The 21,806-nt window shown below is 48.7% G+C and overlaps 1 protein-coding gene across 1 annotated transcript; it reads left to right on the top strand.

Moving 5' to 3' along the window:
• Nucleotides 1–1,281: 1,281 nt before the first annotated feature.
• RAB7A (RAB7A, member RAS oncogene family) lies at nucleotides 1,282–20,378 on the top strand. Its single transcript, XM_058812696.1, has 6 exons — nucleotides 1,282–1,407; nucleotides 16,066–16,126; nucleotides 17,200–17,326; nucleotides 18,080–18,298; nucleotides 18,796–18,924; nucleotides 19,047–20,378. Exons 2-6 carry the CDS (start codon nucleotides 16,074–16,076, stop codon nucleotides 19,140–19,142), a joined length of 624 nt encoding a protein of 207 aa, XP_058668679.1. The 5' UTR covers nucleotides 1,282–1,407; nucleotides 16,066–16,073; the 3' UTR covers nucleotides 19,143–20,378.
• Nucleotides 20,379–21,806: the final 1,428 nt, after the last annotated feature.

Below are 21,806 nucleotides of genomic sequence, written 5' to 3'. Positions count from 1 at the left end.
AAAGCACTAATAAACTGTTGCTAAAATTTTCCTTCTCTGGAGTCTGGAGCATCACTCTTATGAGGAGAGACTGGGCTTGTGTAGTCTGGAGAAGACTGAGAGGGGATCTGTAATTCATACAAATATCTCAAAGATAGCTCCAAGAGGATGGTGCCAGACTCTTTTTGGTGGTGCTCAGCAACAGGATGAGGAGCAAAGGCCATAAATGAAAACTCAAGAAATTCCACCTCAACATGAGAAAGAATTTCTTTAGGTTGAGGGTGGCAGAGCCCTGGAACAGCTGCCCAGAGAGGGCGTGGAGTCTCAGTAGATATTCAGGTCCCACCTGGACGTGTTCCTGTGTCACCTGCTCTGGGTGACCCAGCCTTGGCAGGGGCTGGGCTGGGTCATCTCCAGAGGTCTCTTCCAACCCTAACAAGTCTGTCATTGTGTGATTTTCTTTTTAATATTGCTGGAATACTGCCTCTGTCCTTTAATATCTTTCATTAGCTTTAAAAATACTTTTTTTTTTTTTTTCCCCCATGGGGGCTTTCCTGCGTTCATAAGCTAACAAAACCCACAGCAGCAGTCACATGACTTGGATGAGTAATAATGTTCAAGTAATTGCTGAGTAACAAAATGAACCTGCTGCCAACAGAGAGTAGGAAATACAGATTTCACTTGTACCAGCAGGATAGTTGTTATCCCATGGATTTAGGTCCAGACACTTCAGAGGCTCCCATTTCACTCCCTGCACTAATGCTCTTGGTGCTGACAACTGCCTGGTTAATCAATCTGAATGTATGAATTAATTCAACCGGCATCTTTTATCTTCTTTCCTGACAAGTGCTGGTGCCACTATCCCACTTTAGATTACAGCTGCGAGTAAAAATTTATAAATATTAAACATACTTATTCTAAAATGTTGCCTCTTTATTTTTAATAGCAATAACTAAGGTTTTTTTTTTTCACATAGGAATTTAACTGTAGAGCTCCGTGCTATTTCTTCAGTGCTATTTAGAAGACACCAAAGAACAGATTTGTGCCTGTGTGTTCTCATCATTTATGAAGGTTTCTTTGGCCCTTTCCACCTCCCCTCAGCCCAGGGCGCGGTGTTCATTGGAAGCCCGCGGGAGAGGCGGGTTCCTTCCCATTCCTCCCCTGTGTGCGGGCTCTGGTGGTACCACATTTTATTTTCCACAAACATTTATTTATTTTATTTCCCACCCGCACGGGGCCGGGCCCGCTGGGCCTCGGCGCCCTGAGATGGCGGGCGGGTCACGTGTGCGGCGCGCGGTGACGCCGTGCCCCGTGAGCGGAAGGTGTCGGTGAGGCGGAAGCGAGCGCGGGAGGCGGCGGGGCCCATTAAAGCCGACGAGGCGGGCGGGGGGCGCAGCGATCGGGCTCGGGCCGCGGCGGCAGCACCAGGTGAGCCCGGCGGCACCGCGCGCTGCCTGCGGGGACGGGCGGGCGGCCGAGCTGCGGACCGGGGGAGCCGCTCGCGGCCCCTCCCCGGCACCGGGGGGCCCGCGGCGGAGGCGGCGCTGTCTCGGTGCTCCCGGCCGGCTTTGCACCGGGGCCCGGCTCGTTTGCCCGCCCCGAGGCGGGCTCTGGCGGCCGAGCTCCCTGGAGCCGGGTCCGGCGCTGGCTCGGGACAGTGCAGGGGGGTCTCCCCAGGCCCTGCTCCTCCCCGAGGGCCTTTCCCAGGATGCGCGTTGGGCCCGGCCTTTGTGGAGCCCGCTCTGCGGAGCGGCCCGAGCGGTGCCGCCGGGCAGGGAGCGCTTTGTCTGGGGCCTCTGGAGCCGCTGTGGCTCCTCCCGAACCCTGAAAAGGCTTCGGGGTGGCCGGTGCGGGGGCGCTGGGTCGGGACGGTGAAACGCTGCTCGGGGTCGGTGGGAGCGCCTGTAACGTGAAGCGGCAGCCCCGGGAGCGATCGAACTGACCGGAGAGGCTGGCGGTTATTGCGAAAGGGGCTGTCGGTGTGTGTAAGGCCTGAGTCAGTGCTAGGAACTATTAGAGTGGATGTTAGAAGTGCTTTTGTCTGTGAGTGTGTAATAAGGTAAATTAAGTGATAGATCATTATTAGTTTCCATATATGTAGAGACTAATAAATATGGAAATGCCTGGTGGTTGTACTTAAGACAATTGCACTCCCTGTAAATAGAGGGCTTATTTTGGTAGCAAAAATAGCAATCTTCATCTGAAGTTGGGTAGGTAACCTCAGCATCAAAATGTGTGTCTCACCTAGCACTTTAAGCCTTTTGTTCTCAAAGCTGGAAGTTTCAGCATTATCTCCTGGAAAACTCCAAATGTTTGCTGATAAGCAGAGCTGTTGTGGTCTGTATGAGGCTCTTATATGTAAACTGAGAACACATGACAGAATGCAGTCCCCTCCCAGCTGTAAGCAAGCTGTTCTTTGTTTGTCACTTGCCAGCATGGAGCCTTCAAAGCTTCCAGTACTTGTCACTGGCTGGCCAGCTCTGTCCTGTGCCTAACAGTCTGTGTATCCATGTGCGTGTTGGGTTTGGGGAAGTGGAGATTCTCTTTTTTTAGGGGAATGGTATATAAGTAGCTGTGCCAGTGTTTGGCTGGCTGTGACTTGAAGGCTGTGGTGGTACCATGGTGTGTGAGCAGTAGCTGCAGCCTGGCTATGGTTCCAGTAGAACCAGGCTGCTGGAGTCAGTGTACCCTGCTCTCTCAGGAGCTGAATTTGAGGTTAAAGTGGGTGGAGTAATTTGAATATTCCTTGTTAAATAATCAAGGCCTCGTTGCTGTACTTACTCAGGAAGAACAAGTATACTTTTCTTTCCCCCTCTCCCTTGTGACTCCCAACAGCTGACTGAACACATGACTTGCCCTCCATGCACTAATGAGTGGACCCACCATGCCTGCCTGGCCTGAGCCCTCAGAAGTAAAGCAGCTCTAATACTGATAACTTTCAAGCACTGCCTTGTTTGTTTGGGGTGTGTGTTTGTTTGTTTTGGATTTTTTCCTTACTCTTTGTGCTGTTATGTTAATACCCTGTGTCTGGTGTAGAAAAGCTGTTATGGGGCTAATCTGACCCCTCCATAAAGAAGACTTCTGAAATCTCATAGCAGTTTCCTGCTCTCCCAACCTGTAGTGTGAAGTATAACTGATAAGAAGGAAGGGAGTTGCTGTGTTTAATGTTCTTCTTCCCTGTGGTGTCCTGCAGTCGTCCCTGTCCTCAAACTCAAATACCCTGATAAGAGCTCAGCATGGAATCACAGAATATTCCGAGTTGGAAGGGGCACACAAGGATCACAGAAGTTCACACAAGAAGTTCAGTTCCTGGCCCTGTACAGGACACTCCCACATGTGCCTGAGAGTGCTCAAGTGCTCTTGAGCTCTGGCAGTCTTGGGGCCATGGCCACTTCCCTAGGGAGCCTGTTCCAGTGCTCAGCCACCTTTGGGTGAAGAACTTTTTCTTTGTATCCAGCTTAAACCTGCTTTGACAGAGCTTCACGCTGTTTCCTTGGTCCTGTTGCTGGTCACCAGAGTGAGGAGGTGGGGAACAGGACACCCTGAGTTGTACCTTCAGGGTGACAAGTTAAGAATTTAAATAACTGTGTTGCAGAGTCTGCAGTACAGGCATCCTGCCCCCCCTGTCAAAGCCAGGGAATCCAACTCTTTGAGTGGCACTGACATGTTAGAGCATTGATAAATCCTCTGCTGAAAGTGTAAAATGAACAAGCTCTGCTCTGAAGTGACCTGGGAAAAATATGACTTTGCTTAGTTTGCTGATCAAAATGAAAGCTTGTTGGCAGGAGGGTTAGCGGATTTATTTTCTGCAGCACCTTCTTAAAGCTCATGTTTTATGATACTTGTGTTGGAAGGTTGTGCGAATTACCTGTTGGAGCAAATCTCTGGCAAAGCTTGTCCTTGAGGAAACATTACAATTACCATCAAACCATCTGTGCAAAACTATAAATAGCTCTGTCTCTAACATGTATGGGATTTTGGTCTGACTTCTGTGTGAAAATGAGACTACTTTATGCAGAACTTAACATTTGGCTGTAAACAAAATTAGCTGTGCTTGGTTAGGGTGTGTTTTTAAATGCTGCATTGTGAGAGAAAGTTTGCAGGTACCTGGCTCGAGAATAAGGGCTGCAGTAGGGCACTGAAGCTGGTGGATGATGTGGGCTCACAGGAATTTATTGTTGCATGTCCCTGCCTTCAGAATACAGCAGTTTTGTTAGTAACTGAAGTAAATTGAGTCTTTGTGAAATGACTACAGGACCCTCACCTTGCATGGTGCCAGTGTTTCCTTATGTCATCTGGGCTTCTCCTTGGCTGTGACCTGACCTGCTCTGAAGTCCCTGTCACTGGGCCCTGGTGCACCTAAGATTCCCTTGCAGGGCTTTAGAATAATTTAAAGATTGTTGCCTCTACAGAAGAGAGTCCAGCTAAGACCTTACCTAAATGCTGAGCTTGGTTGGGCACTGGCATGTGCTGCTTGTCTGGCAGCAGTCTTGCACCCTTCAGATGCTGAACTACTTCATTCTGCACAGCATTGTCTTGATAATTGCAATTTAATTGCCTCATGAGTTAGGGTTGAGTTGGCTTCCCTCTGCAGCTTCCTAAAATGATCTTATGTAGTTGCTGTGTAACAGTCTGCCTTCAGATATAGCTGTGACCAGAGATGGTGAGGATAAAAGTGTCTGTCTCTGCAGCATCAATCCAAACACGAGCTGTGCATCTCAAAACTGAATTAGATATAGATAATTAATTGCATGACAGTAGTTAATACACCGTGCTTATTTGTGCAGTGAGGGGCTCGATTAAAGGTCCCATTTCTCTTTAAATGCACCTTGAATAAAGCTCACAAATGAGCGTCCAAGGTCAGGAGTGCCCACGTGCTGCCCAGAAATAGCAGGCGCTGAAGGGATCCCCGTGTGTCACTTGTTCCCCTCTGGCTCCCGGTGTGCTTGTTGCTCTTGCTCTGTGCTGCTGGGGATGGGAGGGATGCAGCTCTGAGCCCAGCGTGCTGCTTGCTGCATTTTGTGCTGGCAGATCTGCCCTGGTGATGTCATCGCTGCTGCGAGGCTGCTCCTGCTCCTCCTCCCCGTGCCAGCAACCAGCGCTGGCTGTGGGGGAAGCTTTGTCAACGCTGCTGCTGCTCCCTCATGGCAGTGACCCTGGGAAGGGAAGCAGGCTCGTCAAGGCCACTCCAGTGTGTTGATTTGCAGCTTATCGCCAGTAGCCTTGACTTCTCTTGCCAGGAAACATGTTATTGAGGCCACAGCTGTCTTCACAGGGCGGTGAAGCCTCAGGGCAGGGTGCACTGCCTTTGAGATGGGATTGAAGTGTAAACCTGTGGCACAGATTCCTCTCTGTATGATTTAAAGGCACTTGATACAGTGAGTGATTTGCTCTTTCTTCTGCATAACCACTTAAAATGAAAATGTGAGGTGACTAATTGTGTCTAACTGTACTTGCACGAGTTTTAAGCAGAAATTGTTAAATGAAATTAAATGTAAATTAAAAAGCCCTGTGTTCTTTTGAGTCTGTCCTATATGCTGTCATTTTGGTCATTTGAGAGACAAGGTGGACAAAAGTGGAGGCCAGTAACTGGAGCTGCCTTCAGAGCCAGCCTGCCTGGAGTACCTGGGCCTTGGTTACTGGGCTGCCAGTTTATCTAACATGTCTGTGCTGAGCCCTTGAACTCTTTCCAGCTGGAAGTAGAATCCTCTTCAAAGTAACCTGTCTGGTGCTTGTCTCCCTCAAGTGGGCTGAGTCACTCGGCTCCCAGACATGGATAATGATATCTGGAGTCCAAACTGGCACAGTGGTGGCATTGTCTCGAGCATGAGCAGTGAGAGGGTTTTAGCTGAGACATGCCCGGGCCTGAACCTTTCCCTTGCCTAACAAGATGCCTTTTGCCCACAGAGTTCTCTTAACCTCTCCATGCAAGTGAGGTTTTCATTGGACCTTTGTGGAGCTTCATCAAGAGAATAGCTGAAGTAGTCAAGTATTGAGGCAGGATCTATGCAAGAGGTATGACGGTGTGAAGTATGAGTGTGAAACTGAATATCCACAATACAAATTCCTTGTTAGTCACTGACTCAGCTGTCATGGCAAGCTACCTGTTGCACTCCCATCCTGGTACTGAAATACTCGTCCTTCCTGCTCTGCAAACCACATTAGCATAGTATTGAGTGTGTGGAGGATCAAGAGTTCTGCTCACAGATCAAGGTGTAGTTCTTAGATTACAACCTGTCCCTAGAGAAAGCTTCCTCTCTAGAAGACTCATTACTGACAACAGGACCTCCTGGAAGGAGGAGTAATGCTTTTGCCATTAGTGTTGGTCTGCTGCTTCCCTACATCTGCTCATAGCATCTCCCATCAGTATCTTCTCTATCAAACTTCTTCTCCTGTAGGAAACACAATATTTACTCTCAGATCTGAGTATCAGGTGTAACTTGCAGCCTCTGGCAGACCTCCTAAGGGCTGTCATTTGACTTGGTCAAAGTCTCCCTTCAGTCTCTTGTTTCCTGCCCAGCCTCTAGGAACTCTGGCAGCCAGGAGTGGATAAACAAGGCTTGTTTACCACTGACAAGGTCTAAGATCTATGTTTTGCTTACCACTGCAAAAGTTATCTGTGTTTCTGAAACTGAAAGCAGGAATCTGTGAAAACTTAAACTGTAGTCAAAACTAGAATTAATCTGAGCACTTTAAAAATACTGTTAGATACGGTAAAAATCTAACAACTCAACTGTTTGTCAGTGGCCTGGCTAACTTAGAATATTTGGAATTGGACAGCCTTATCTTCTGGACACACAGATTAAAAAAGCCCAGCTGCCTTTGCCTGTGTTTGTTTTCTAGAAAGCAGTAAGGGAGTTGTCACTCAGGGTAGGGCCTGATGTGAGAACTGTGCCGGGCTCTTGATATTTGTGTCAGGGCTACTGAAACTGTTGGCTGGCTCCACTAGCTGGGTGCTGTGTGCCCAAAGGCCAGCGAACACCACTGCATAAACTGGGCTGGGTGAGCACTGTGGCTGTGTTCCAGTTAGCCCAAGGTTTGTTTTGCTGCTTGGAAAGCTGTCCACCAAGGAGGGCTGGTGGTGGAGGCATCATGGAAGCTGTGCTGGTGTAGCTGCAGCGCTGTGCGTGGGCAAGGCCCTTAGTCAAGACACATGGCTTGTTGCCTGGTGTCTCCCAGCAGCCAGCTATGTGCTCAACTCTCCTCCCACATCCTGAGATTGTCTCCCCCAGGGCAGAATAGGGGAAGTTAAGCTTGCTCTGATAAAGGGGGAGGGGTGTTAAAGCAAGCATGCCTTTTCTTGTAACAGTTTTATCCTTGGGGGAGGTCTGCTGGGAACTACCTGAAATCCTGTAGGATTTAATAGGGGAACTGCCTCGTACTGGAAGGTAGGGGCACAGCAACACTGATTCTTGACGTGGTTTGAGCCTCCAAGAGAAGGTAGAAGATCTTGGGACACTTGCTATTGGTCTGTTAGGGTATGTGTGCCCAATCCTGAGAGGATATTTTGTGGTGTAAGGGCCATTTAGCTGCTGGAGGAATCAGTGGACCAAAACTTCATGACTGGAAACATCCAACTTTCAGTGAAGTTTCTGGGTTTGGCTTTCTTCCTAAGATGTCTTCCTATAAGCAGAAGACTTCTGCTTCAGCAGCCCTGGCTTGCTTTCTGGGAATCCTGGTCTTGTTAGTGTGTAGCATTAGCTTCAAAAGGATCTTTGTGGCCTCTTCTCCTGCCACAGCTGCAGTCTCCCATACTGCTACCCTCTGTGGAAATGATGGGAGTCATCCTCACGTTGTTGAGGAGCAGAGTGTTCCACCTAGGGTGACTGCCCAGCATAGCTGCATCCCTGGGGACATCTTTTTCAGTCTCTTCCTTCCATTGCTTTGGCTCAGTGTCATTGTCACCTGGAAGGTCCTACATGTGCTCCTGTGATCTTAGGCTCAGCAGCAGCCTGGGTGTTGTACTGTTCCCATAGACAGCAAGAAATGTCCTCCAGACCTTTCCCATTGCTCCTAAGCACACTGTTGGTCTGCTTGAACATGGACAAACATATGCTGTGGTACTGTAAGCAAATGTGTTTTCATGCTTGTTCTGCTCCCACTTGCAAACCATGTAGTCAGATCAGCATGATGCCTCCTCACGAGAAGGTGGCTGTTGTGATGTCTAAACCAGCAGAAATCAGAGATCAGTTTTTGGCATTAGGAATGGGACTTTGGACTTCCCTAGGGTAGAGTCACAATTAATTATGGCAGCTTTACAGTCAAGAACTTGTTCAGATCCACAGCTAGTATTTAAACATTGTGCAGTGTAGACCAACTCTCATCTGGAGAAATGCCAGGAGGTGTAACAGGCCTCAATCAGTGAGGCTTGGACTGAAGAGCTTGACTTTGAGAACTTGGGCTTTGAGCCTAACTGATCCTATGCATCAGTGCCTCTCAGGAATGCTGCACTCTCCAAATCTCAGCCCTGAGGGAGCCACAGCTGAGCTGAGACCTCAGGCAGGGCAGGCCCCTTGTCTTGTGCAAGTCCTGCAGTGTCAGTGCAGACATGGCTCCTACCATGGCATTGCTTCTGCCTTCCCTGTGCTGTCTGCACTCTGGCAGGCTGGATGTTGGCATGTCTCCTTCTGGTGAGCTCTGAGTCCTTGCCCACAAAGGGATGTGTGATAGAGCCTTCAGCTGAGGATTGAGGGGATGTCTGAGACAACTAAAACCTTAGTACCACTGACAGGAGTGTCTAACCCAGTCCTGGCTCTGGAGCATCCTTGATCACACCAGGAATCTGTTATGCTCAAAACTGTTCCAAAGTTTGTTTCCCAGCTGGGTTTTCTGCCTGTTTGTCCAGCTGCATGTTGCCCCACCATTCTCTTCCTTTAGCACTGAACTGTCTTCAGAGCATGTTACCCATGAGCAGGACCCAGCAGAGTATTTATGCAGGCCTGGTGTCAGCTCCCTCTGGGAGCTTCTTCAGACCATGTCATTTGGCTTTTAGCACTGTGTCACACTGGTTTGGTGCCTGTGCTGAAGCAGACAGTGAACACAGCTTGAAGCCATGTGGCTGAGCTGCTATTGCTGGTTCCTAAGCTTCACTCAGTTCTAGAGCAGCTGCTCCAGCACTGGAGGTTGCAACTCTGCCCTCAAAAGGAGGTGGAAACTTACTGCAGACAGATGTGGTCTAAAAAGCTAATTCCTCTGGGATACTGAACCGTGTTCTCAGATTCAGTTTTGATCTGAGCCATGTCAGTGTGCTAGCAGGCATCTAAAGCCCCAGGCTGTTCTTCAGGAAGGTGAAGCTTTTGGTATAGGACTCTCGGATGGGGGTGGGATGTACTGGACAGTGTGTTTACACCTGACAGCTTGCAATATAATGTTCTACACAAGGTATCAAAAATTAAGTTGTAGCTGAGGCTTTCAGCTCCACGAACAGAGGTAGTTTCTGCCTCACAGGGCTGTCTGGGAAAGGTACCAACTGGACAGAAGCCTGCTCTTGGTGGAGCAGCTCAGCTGCCTGCTGAGCTGCTCCTCTTGAGGAGGGAATGAGGAGCTGTGCTTGAGCTCTTGGCTGGGTACCAGCAGGAGGGAATATATTGGTTAGAGCAGCAACATAAACGTGTTGGGAAGAAGGAGGTGGAAATCAGTTTTTAGATGCTACTGTGGAACAGCAGCTAGAGTGTACCCTTCAGTGAAGCTGTCACAAGAATTTCTTGCCAGGTGCTTTTGGTGTGGGCTCTGCTTGAACTGACTGCTGCTCCATGGTGCATCTGAGGCCTGAAGGCACCTCTGGTTGTATGGACTGTAGAGCCCATTGCCTCAAAACCAGCCTATTTACAGGGAGCAGTTCTTGCAAGTTGTCAGCCCAAATTACAAGATGTTCCTGGTTTCCTTTTTAGACACAGCACGTGTCCCCATGAAATGTGAGGCTTTTCTCTATGGTATTTTCCAGTGAGCTGGGGAAGCTGAGCTCCTGATTGTCCTGTCATGGGGGTGGGAGAGTGCTGTCCTGCCTGTGCAGCCTTTGTCAGTGCAAGACTCAGCCTGCTGTCATAACTCCCTGTGCCTCTGTAGTAGTGCTCCCTGTGGGGATGCTGGATACATGTTCCACCTGTAGAGCACCTGGGTTTGGTAAGGAAAATATGCAGGCTCTGTAGCAGTCAAAAACATCAAAGGCAGCCATATTTCTAGTTTATTCCTTGGTGGCAGCTTGGCGTCCCTTAAGCCATGTTGATAGGAAGTTAATAGCCCCTGCTGATTGTCTCCTGACTACTGCTGTGCTTCTGCCCAGCTGAAAAGACAGGGCTTGTGTCACTCTTGGGAGAATGCAAGTGATGTGTTTAATGTTGGTATCTGTTGGTCTCCGTTTTGTGTTGAACTGTTCGGGCAGTCACTTGTAGCTTTGTATTGGTTGATGCCTTATTAGCAACATCTGTTTGACCAGCCAGTGGGGACCAAGCTGCTGTTAAATTGTAACTGGTAAAGCTTCTTCTGCCCCATCTGGGACTCTGCTGCAGGTGGGGTTTTAGGCTTCAATACAAAGGGTGTCCGAACTGCTTGGACACTCTGCAACCAGGAACTGTGACTCTGGTCAATGAGTGGCAATAATAGGCTATGGCCTTCCTCAGGATGAAGCCTTGCTCTTTCAGAGTAGCAGAAAATTTGGAGCAAATTCATGTATCTACTGAAAGGTTTAGCTAAAGCATGGCAAGGTGCAGTGTGACCATGGGGCAAGTGGTATGTGCTAGGCTGTTTGGTGTGCTTGGGCCTCTAAAAACAGGATAAACATTCAGTGACCATCTCATTTCAGTGGCTGAACATATAAGCAGACATAAGCCCTTGAGATGCCAAATGTGCTAGGGAACTTGATACTTTGGAGAGGGAACTGGTTCAGTCTGACTGAGCTGGTCCTGAATAATATTTCTAGCTTCAGTTTCCTTGAAGAAATGCTGAACCCAGTGAGGGAGGGAATAAAAATAGCTCTCTGTAGTACAGAGACATCCATGCAAGAGAACAGTGAGTAGAGGTGCTGTTTCTGTGTCAGAAGTGCACTTTGGCTGCATTTTGGGACACTCTTCAGGACAGAAGGTTCTTCCAGAGCACAAGGGTAGCTCTTGTCTGGTCACTGTGGTGAGCATGCTGCTGTGTGTGGTGGCCCCTAATGGACACCTGATCTGTCCACATCAGCTTGTTCATAGTTGGGTGTTTTTGCTAAAGGTCCTGTGGTATAGCAGGAAAGTGGAAGCTCTGCTTATCAGCCATGGCACCCAGAACAGAGCTGCAGTGCTTCATGTTCAAATACACCTTTTTGTGGGATACCTGCTGGGACAGGGAGCAAAACTAGGCATCCATAATTCTGAGTCTAGCTGTGCTCAATGCCTGCTGCCCTACCACTCTGTGCCTGGTTGGTGTGATGTTAAATATCCCTGGCAGAGGACACAAGGCAAGATGTGCTGTCCAGCATCCTCACCTCAGCACTGAGCTGGTTGCTGAGAAGCTGCAGGTGGCAGGCTGATAGCTGCAGTAACAGGGAACTCCTGGTCAAACATTCCAGCCTGTATAGACATGTTAGGATTGTATTCCAACTGTTCAATAGCAAAGCTGAAACAGTAAAGACTGCTCAAAACTGCTATGGGTATGCTGCTGCTTAGGGAGCCTTGTCTTCCAAGGAGGTGAGATTCCCCTAGGGCTGGATGTTCTCACACTGAAACTGTCCATGAGCCATTTAGATTATTCCTTTTGCAAGGCCTGCTTCTGTTAAAGCATAGCTGATCTGAGGTCTGGTGAGCCATCAATGCAAACTGCTTCTGTTCCTGCTTGTACCAACCCAATTAATATTAAAATGCCTACATTGTGACTTGACACGTGAACATCTCTAAGGAATTTGTAACCCTCCATTTCTGCTTTGAGTTAAAGCAGCTGTCTTAATATAGCAAGGGAAAGGACAGTTGTAATGTGCTCTGAAGCAACAAGGGAAACCTAATTAGACTTGGCATAGGCTTTATTTGCTCTTGCATCTGAGCTGTAGAGCTATGAAGCTTCATAGGATGGGTTTTGACTTTTCCTTTCAGATTAGCTGAACCAGTGATGCTTGCAGCAATTTTCCCTTGCTAGTGCTGCAGGTGTTAAAGATATAACAGTATTGTGGGCAGAGTGTGCTATACCAGCTTCATTTCTTGAGGGTCAGCATATCATTAATGGCTTGTTTGCTTAGAGGACAGGCATTAAAAATGGAGTGGAAGGTTTCCTCTCCTGTATTAGAGACAGCTGTGTCATTTCTTTGGCACTGTTAAGCCAGGAGGAGGAATGATTGTGGTGATCAGCCCTTGGCTGATGAGGAGTGTCTGGTGGCTCCTGGGTGTGCTGCTCCAGGCTGTATTCTGAGCAGTCATGCAGATGACCTCGCTCAAAAAGATTTCATGTAGTGTGAAACAGAGCTGAGTCTTGGATCAAATCTTAGCAAACAAGTTTTTCTTTGTGATACCTCTGAAAAAGGAAGTGTTTGTTCAGAAGTGCTGCTGGGACTGGACAGAAGCCCCATGTGAGCTCTCACACTGCCATCTGAAGGGTGTGTGCCTCAGCAGGCTGCTGCTCTGGAGTCATTGTGTCAAATACCATAAGGCAAGACAAGCTGCATTCTATGGTGCAAAATACTCTTAGTGCTGAGTCAGTGGGACCCCAGCCTATCTCAGCTCAATCATTTTCTACAGGACCTGAGGATGTTTCCTTGTTGTACTGGGCAAGGAGTAACTCTAAAGTGTAGGTCTGTTTCTACCTGCATTAGAAGATTGTTAAAGAGGGCTTGGCCCATCAGCTGACAAGGACTACTTCAAGGCAGCATCCCCCAAGGCTGGTAGAACAGGGGTGTGAGACTGGGCAGTGTCCATGCTGCTCCTGGCAGGGCTGCACTTCCTCACTGTCCCATGGCCCACACTAAGTACAAAGCTACAGCGGCTCTTCCTGTGCTGTGGCTCACATCCTTTGCATCACCTGGGATGGGAGCTGAGTGTCTCACCTGCCTGGTGTTGATGGGGCAGGGACAGCCCTTCACCCTGCTGGGTAACTTGTCAGCTCTGACAAGAAGGCAGTGGCAGCTCTGACTCAGCCTGACTTCCTATGTCTGCAGGTGGCTGCTCAGCTGAGTTACTGCTAAGGTAATGAATCCTGACAGAGCAGTTTTCCCTCCCCTCAGAGTGGAACTTCAGGCTATGTTGAACTTGGGAGATAAGCATGCAGTGTGATTTAGTGTTGCAATTTAGGGCTCTGCAAATCCCTCCTAAGCACGAGAACTAATGCCAGCTTGTCCAAAGCTGCTTCAAATACCAGGAGGCAGTGAGCTGCAGCAGCAAGTGATACTGGAAACACTCTGAGGAAAATAGAAGCAGTTCCCAGAAGCATGCAGGGTTCTGGCACAGCCACTTCTGGGTGAGTTATTTTCCTCTGTCCTCAGGAAATCAGGTGACTTGCACTGGGCCTGAACCTATGCAGATGTTTTTCATGACAGTTCAGTATACACAACTGTCTTAAGGCTGTTTTAAAGCTCTCTTCACTTGCTTCTTGCTCCATCTGGGCTGTTTGTGCTGTACAAGTCTCTGGCTTGACTGGCAGACGTGTCACTTGTTATGTGTTTGTGAGCACAGGAGGTGCAGGCTTGAAGGGGCTTCTGTGCTCTGTTCTGCCCATGGCTGTAGGGGAGACAGGCAGTGGTGTGAGCATCTGGGCAGGAGCAGAAGCAGAGCTCAGTGTTGATGCTGGTGACAACTTTCAGCTGGCTCTGTCTGGGTGAGCATAGCTGGGCTGTCAGCTGGATCAGGGGACAATGCAGCCCACTGGAAAAGAGGTGCTGACACTTGGAGAAACTGTCCTCCTCCACTTGCTCTCTGGCATCTGCTAGCACCCATCTAAGGGTGGCATCAGCCCTGTGGGTGACCTGTCACTGCTGCTCACTGCACAGCCCCTGGTGTTATCTCCTCAGCACTGAGTCCTCTTTAGGTGTATCTCAAGGATCTCATGAGGTTATACAGGAAAAAAACCCAGAAGGGCCAAAGCCCAACTAGAACCTAATCTGTCTACTGCTGTAAAAGATAATAAAATGTGTAAAGAGTGGTTTTGTACATCAGTAAAAAATGAGAGCTAAGAGACATCCCCATCCTTTATCAGATGTGGAGGGAAACATAGTGATAAAGGCTGAGGAAGAGGCCTGCTACATGACTTAGACACTCAAGACTCAGTGCCTTTGTGGGTGGGTACTGAGGGAGCTGCTGGAAGTGCTCCCTGAGCCCCTTTCAATCCAGCAGTTGTGGCTCCCTGGGGAGGTCCCAGTGCACTGGAAGTTAGCAAGTGAAATGTCCATCTACAAGAAGGGTCAGAATCAGAAGGAGGATCTGTGGAAGGCCTGTTAGTCTGACCCTGGTGCCAGAGAAGGTTATGGAGCAGATATCTTGAATGCCACCATGCAACATGTACAGGGCATGGGTGATCCTAGAGGCCTTTCCCAACCTGAACAACCCTGTGACTGTGAGGTGGGTGCAGTCCAAAGAGGTGTAGCTGTAGGTGCATCACTGCAGTGGTGCAGGGATGCTCCTTCAGCTTCTGCAGCATCCATTGACAGCAAAGCCTAAAGCTCTTCATGTCTTCTAACCCTCAAAGCTTGAGATTATTAAGATCTTTTGCAACTGGACTGCATCTAGTGAGAGGCTTTTACAGCTTGAAGCCTCCTGTAGTAGTGGGGTGAAATGGGTGTAGTTATCTAGCACCTGAGGCTGTTGTGTATCCCAGGAAGCACATAAGGATCAAGCTGTTTGAACACCTAAATCCCTGTTGTAGAAGCAAAGGCCTCCTGAGCTGTGAAAGTCAGGAATAGCTCCTGAAGAGTAGGAGTTGTGTGCTGTAATGAATGTGGTATAGCAGGATGGGAATTTTAGGGTAGGCAAGTCCATCCATAAGGGCTTAATACCAAGGCCTGTTGTCAAGGATCTTTGGAGTCAGGTAGCACAGCTGCAGCCATCCTGTGGCCCCTCTTGCTGTACTGAACCTGCAGGGCTCCCTCAGGAAAGCCAAGTCCTTGTGTTGTGGAGCAGGTCAGTACCAAACAGGGTCTGTGATCTGATCCAGCACATAAGAGTGGCTGGCCCACCCCCTCCCCAGAGGTGTGGAGCAGGGCCTTAGGGTAGGAAGAGTGTGCTCAGCCACTGGACAGACCCTGTACCTGCTCTCACCATGCTAAAGAATATCCAGAAGTGTATTCTGACCTGCTCAGCTGATGAACTTGTCGCTGCCTCACTGGTCTGAGATCTGGGAGCAGATGAGTGTGGAACTCTGGAGCTCAGCTCTCTCTTTAACTGGATGCACCATTAGTGGCCAGTTTAGAGCCTCCTGCCTATGAAGTTTTGACAAACAAGTCATCATCTGATGGAGTAGATGGCCATCAGTGGGCTGAATGGTGAGGTTTGTCACTGTAACCTTATTACCCCAAAGCTGAGGTGGCAGTAGTCAGCTTCCTGTGCCCTCAGAGAAGCCACAGTCTGGCAGCAGTTTGCAATTCAGCTGCTCTGTGTGGCTGTTGCAGCTGTTTCAACCACAGCATGTCCTTGGGATTTGGTTCTTTCACAAAACACAGCTGCTGGAGAAAGCTTCCACTTCTTCAAGCTCATGATGGAAGAAATGCTTTTCTTTTTTTTTTTTCCCCTCATTTTTTTGCTGGGAAACTATGTGTAAGAATTATTAGCCTCTGTTGGGAGCTGGTATGATTTACTGCACTGCCTCAAGTCCAGGGAGATGGCCTGGGCTAGTATATCTCCCAGATGGCCTGGAAATGGGACCCAGAAGGGCCTTGGTACAGTAAGTGACAAGTGCTCAGCTCATCTCAGATTAAATTGCCACTGCTGAGGTGGCATGGCCCAGCCTGTGCAATGGGCAGACACCTGGGCAGTGCTGAGTGTAGCCTTGAACTGGAGTCTGGTTTCAGGAGTGCTGGGCCCTGCCTGTCCCTGGCTCCTTGCTGGGGGTCAGGTTTCCCAGCCTCCAAACTTGCTGCTTACTTTCCTGAGGAATGACATACTAATGGTTTGTGATGGGATTGTTCTTCCTTTCTAGTGTGAAAGATGACTTCTAGGAAGAAAGTGTTACTGAAAGTCATCATCCTTGGAGACTCTGGGTAAGTGGAAGAGCCTTTAAGATGCTAATCTGTATCTGGCTAGAGCAGTGCTCTTGACTAGTGGGAGCCTGGATGCACTGTAAGAAATGAGCAGTGCTGGGAGGAGAGATTTTACAGCCCATGACAGCTGTGCTACCTCAGGTCTAAGAACTCTTCACTGCCCTCCGTCTTGAATGTGTCCCCGCAGTATCTTGAGGTCCTGCCACAATATTAAATGGGGAAAATGTGGTGGGGCAGGCCACTGGAGTAGCAGAGTGGAATAACCTTCTGCAAGGAGGACATGTGCTGTTGGAATGAGTGTTTCATAAACAAAAATAAAAAAACCCCAAAACCACTAGTAAGCATTCTTAGGTGACTTCCTAAAACTCTGTCAGAGACATAGTCTGTACTGAGCCATCTGCTGTGCTCCTCAGGGCTGGCTGGAGCACTCCCCTTGGAGTGAAAGGCTTTGCTCTGTGCTCTCAGCAAGGAGCTGCTCTGCTGTCACAGGTTGCTGGCTGTGCAGGCTGTAACCTGATTCCCATGACATAAGGTTTATTTATACTGCTGTCCCCTGCAAGCTGTTATTCAGGGAGTGTTTCTCAGCCACACAGAGAGCATGTGAGCCTCTAAGCTTGCTCTCTGGGGAGGATTTCCACCTCTGGGTGCCTAGCAGATGTGTTTGTGAGCTGTTGCCATCTGAGATTGTCAGGTTTTCCACCTCCTCCTTCTGCAGAGGCTGAAGATTACTGTTTGTGATGGGTTTTTCTGAAGCACTTCATCTTCTAAAATTGCCTTCATGGTCATAAATTGATGTCTGTTCCTTACCAAGGGTCAGATTAGTGATGGGGAGGTGAGGTTTCTCAGGATGTAATCCTGTGTATCCTTGGGTAGCTAATGCTCTTACTCAGCTGGTGCCTCAGCATCTCTTGGTGTGCAAGCCCCCACTAGCAGAGGTGGGAGCTTTTTCCCTGGTTGAAAAGCCAGGAGGTTATGGGCAGTGAAGGGCACTGGAATGTTCTCTTCAGGGTGGCCAGCTCAAACACTGTTGTAGAAGCTGCCTACCAAGTCTGTCTTTTTTGTGTTCTGTGCAGGGTGGGAAAGACATCGCTCATGAACCAGTATGTGAACAAGAAATTCAGTAACCAGTACAAGGCTACGATAGGTGCAGACTTCCTGACAAAAGAGGTGATGGTGGATGACAGGCTAGTGACAATGCAGGTAAGGAGGGACTCTGCTGCATGGGCTGCCATCTCCCCACTTGTGTGGAAGCGTCTGCTCTGGGGTAGGGATCAGTGTGAGTCTTGTTTGCACTGAACTTCTGTTAGACATAAGTGCTTCTGGGCTGCTCTACAAATTTTTGCATGGGCTGAACAAGGGAATGCAAAGATTAATCTGGGTTTAGCTAACAGCAGTGTTGCTAGGCCCTGTTTAAAAAATTGGATTTGGTACTGTCAGTAAACTAGGTCTTGTTACAAAGATTCACTTCCCTAGTGTTCAAGAACTGGAAAAGACTCCCTAGGTCTACCATTCGTGTAACCCCAAGTCCTATGGGTGCAGTGTTAACCTGCCAGCCTGCTTATGTCTCTGGTATCTGCAGCTTTCATCTCTCCATGGTGAAACTGACTGCAAAGCAGCAAAAGCTGCAGCCATCAGAGGGGTGTTTGAACTCTGCTGCTATCCAGGTGCATGCAAGCACTGCAGACAGGTCACCTGCTGACCCTAATACCCAAGTCCTGCTTGTCCAGGACAAGGATATGTCCCTGGCTGAGGAACACAAAAAGGGTCAACTATCTTTAGGTGTTTCTGGCTCCTGATGCTTAGTGCCTACAGAAATCCCCAAGCCTGCAGGTGCTGCTATCTGCCCAGCTGGGGACTATATATGCCTGGTGGGGAGTTTTGGAATGAATGCCCTAATTGCAGACTGACTGTGTCAGAGTAGAACTGGCTTATCTGCCCTGTCTTTTGCTCCAGATATGGGATACAGCAGGCCAAGAACGATTTCAGTCTCTGGGAGTTGCCTTCTACAGGGGAGCAGATTGCTGTGTGCTGGTGTTCGATGTCACGGCTCCCAACACGTTCAAAACCCTAGACAGCTGGAGGGATGAATTCCTCATTCAGGCCAGTCCAAGGGATCCTGAGAATTTTCCTTTTGTTGTGCTGGGAAACAAGATTGACCTAGAAAACAGACAAGTGAGTACTGGGACTTACTAACCTCCTCTTAAGACACTGCTGGAATGGGAGACCTTGGGGAAGCTCAGGAGGGTTACCTGAGAAACAGGAGTGGGAGGTGCCTGAGAGTGGCTCAGATGTTGTCTGCCACCAGAGAAGGGTTTCTCCTGCCTGGAGAGGTCAGGCCCCTGTGCACAGCATGCTCCTGCCCACTGGTGGAAGGATTGCAGCAGCTTCCTGGGGAGGGAGGTGCAAGGAGAGGAGCTGCTTCTCCTCCCCCAGATGTGCTGAGCAGCTCCTATAGGAGCAAGCCAGTGCTCTGTGGTCTCATTGCCCTCGGGCAGGGTCCTCCTTGTCCTGGAGCTGGGTCTGTCAGGTGATGGGAATTGGTCTCCTGTGTTGTGTTTCAAGGCTATGGCTTTGATGAGGTCAGAGCTGCTCAGGTTGGATATGAGGGATCTCTGGCCTTGCCCTCCCTGCATAGCAGAAGGTAGTGATGCTGTTCTCTGTCCACCCAGGTCACCACAAAACGGGCACAAGCCTGGTGCTACAGTAAAAACAACATCCCCTACTTTGAAACCAGTGCCAAGGAGGCCATTAACGTGGAACAAGCTTTCCAGACGATTGCACGAAATGCACTTAAACAGGTAGGGAGGGGGCCAGTGTGCAGCCCTGCCCCAGTGCTGGGGCTCACCCCCACCTTGCCCAGCTCCCTGCATGCTGGGAGCTGTGTGCAGAGCATTAACTCCTCCTCCTCCTCTCCCACTAGGAAACCGAAGTGGAACTTTACAATGAATTCCCCGAACCCATCAAACTAGACAAGACTGACCGAGCGAAGGCTTCTGCAGAGAGCTGCAGCTGCTGAGGGGAGTGGGAGGGGGGTTGAGCACAGTCCTTCACAAACAAATATCACACTTAGGCCTTCAAACACACAGCCCCTCTTCTGTGTTTAAAATGAAATTACAAAAAAAAAAATTGCATCTCCAGCTGCCAAAATCCACCCATCTCTCATGAGCATCTGAGTCCTGCACTTCAGAGCTCAGGTCCCCACACCATCCACATCACACTTCATGGTAACAGACCTTTCTCTTAGTTTAAAATGGAAACTGTTATGTATGTTTGGAACTGAATCTAATTCCAGGTGTCCAATGGAGAGAAACTGTTTACAGGTAATCTGTGTAACAAGTTACATACATTTTTAACTGTCTTGTGTTTTCCCCTGTGAAGGCTGCAATTGGAAAGGCTGATTACCCATAGTTCATTGCAAGCTCAGCACTCAGACTAGGTTGAGTTTTGTATGTATCTCTGTTAATGCTTGTTACTTTTAACTAATCAGATCTTTTTACAGTATCCATGTATTATGTAATGCTTCTTTAGGAAAAATCTTATAGTACATGTTAATATATGCAACCAATTAAAAATGTATAAATTAGTGTAAAATTCCTGAATTACATGTTCAAGTACTGAAACACAGGTTGTGTAGAAAGTGAGGAGGACACTTGTGACCTGCGGCGTGCTAGCAACACAGAGTCCAGATAGAGGCAGTATTCTGTACAGTAGAGATGAACTATGTAAGCCTTCTTGTTTTGAGGCCAAAAAGGCTTCATCTTCTGGAAAAATCTGTCTGGCTTCCTTGTATCTAAATTCTCAGATTTGCATAACAGCATTGATATGCACACTGGATTATTGGATTTAAAATTAAATACAGCTATGAAATGACCTCATTTGTTCACCTCCCCTACTGCTTAACTCCTGACATCCTGGAGCGAGCATGAGGAGCCAGAGCTGAGGTGTGCCTGTGGCTCTTTGTGCTGTGGAAGGAGCTCCCACCTGGGCTGTGGTAGCTGTTTCCTGATGAATGACCTGGACTATGAATCTTCCCTTTCTTCTTACTGACTGCTAATCTGGATTTTTAGTATGGAAAAACTTGGCAATCTAGTCCCTTTCCTCTCTTCCTTTCTTCCTGGTATTTGTTCTTGCATTTGTAGCTTGCTTAAATGGAGCCCTTCTACCTGTTTTCCAGAGGTCTACATTCTAGTACGTAGGCTGAGCTCTTATGTAAAGAAACAAACATGATGCCAATAAACTTAACAAGAACAAACCTTCTTGTTTACTCCTGTTTCTGGCTCTTTTTTTCCTCCACTAACATGCTCTCTTTCCTCTGTCTAGTCACCATTCCAGCAAACCAATGCCTGCTAACTGAAGGACATTTGTGCTCCTTCCTTACTATAAAGTTTGTGCCTTCCAGTTTGGTTTTTGAGAGAGGGGTGAGCCAGCCCTGCTTGCTTGGCTGGGGCACTGCTAGAGAGCTACCCCTCTGCTTCTCTGCAATCTGCTTGCAGGGCAGGAATGATGCTGGATCAGATCCCTCAGGGAGCACAGCCCTGTTCTGGGTGTGTGTCCTGGACAGCCTCTGTGTTTTGGGACAGGCTGTTAAAGCTCTTGCTGCCCTCCCCTTGCAGGGGTTGTGTGAGCAGAGCAGGCTCAGCCCTTCCTGCTCCCCAGCAGGGCTGGCCTGGCCTTCCTTGGGGTGAGTTGAGGGCCTTTCTGTGCTCCAGCTTTGTTGAATGAAGCCTTTAATTTCTAAATGCTGGCTGTGACCCTCTGCTTGCACTCACCAAGGCTGAGCTGACAACTGTACCCAGAGGAAGATGGAAAACAGAGTTTAGTGAAATGAGGGCAGTTATTTCAAGAGCTTTCTAACAGTTTTTGTGCTCCATATCCTATTTTATAGTGCTGTCCTATCATACTTCTCTCACTTGACTGGGCTTTTGCTGTCCATATCAATCTCAAATAACTGCACTAGCAATGTGTCCTGCTGGGACCACTTTTCTGCCTGTGTGCTTTTTGAAAGACTTGGACCTTCTGCTCATCTTCATTTAAAGTGTTGCTCTGCACTTGTTTTCTGTGGACACAGGTGGAATGTGGAGACAGCCAAGTTGGGGGAGGGAGGAACAATAACCCTGAAGTTCTTGGGGAAAGGAGATGCTTTGAACTTTGCAGCCCTCTGCCTTGTTTGGGTGGTGGGGCTGAGGCAGCCAGGGCTGTGGCTGAGCCCTCAAGTGACCTTGTGTTTAATGTCGTTCCAGTCAGATAAACTGGCAATAACCCAAGGCAGAGTGTTCCAGATGGGGTGGGACAGCTGTGGGGCTTCTTGCCACAGGATGTTATGGATGCTTAAGGGGAGGGGAGGATTCCATTTGCCACCCACATATCAATGTTTTTACAGGTGGGAATACACACAAGTGTACAAAAACCAGTACAGAAGGCAAGCAGCATGGGAACTGCTGTCCTGCTGTTACACTCAGGGCTGGTGGTGTCACAGATGGGGACTGATGTTCTGCATGAATCGCTGTCATCACTGTGATCTGGAGAAGCCAGCTGGACTGACTTGCTGCAGGCAACACACACTTTAAGCCACTCCCTGCACCATTGGAGTGTCATGGCTTTTACTTTTGTGATGGCCTCTGTTGCTGCTGCAGTGACAGTGTAAAAATGCAGGTAAAAACCCACCCTGACGGTGCAAGGG

Source organism: Ammospiza caudacuta, chromosome 12 (assembly GCF_027887145.1).
Source record: "Ammospiza caudacuta isolate bAmmCau1 chromosome 12, bAmmCau1.pri, whole genome shotgun sequence".
Lineage (NCBI taxonomy): Eukaryota > Metazoa > Chordata > Aves > Passeriformes > Passerellidae > Ammospiza > Ammospiza caudacuta.
The sequence above is the reverse complement of the archived record's forward strand: the minus strand, read 5'-3'. Positions and strand labels throughout refer to the sequence as shown.

Bases quoted from the DNA above. Each gene is read 5' to 3' on its own strand.
- RAB7A (XM_058812696.1), top strand. From the start codon at position 16,074: ATGACTTCTAGGAAGAAAGTGTTACTGAAAGTCATCATCCTTGGAGAC. The intron at 16,127-17,199 runs GTAAGTGGAAGA...TGTTCTGTGCAG, and splicing joins ATCATCCTTGGAGACTCTGG to GGTGGGAAAGACATCGCTCA. The intron at 18,925-19,046 runs GTAGGGAGGGGG...CTCTCCCACTAG, and splicing joins CACGAAATGCACTTAAACAG to GAAACCGAAGTGGAACTTTA.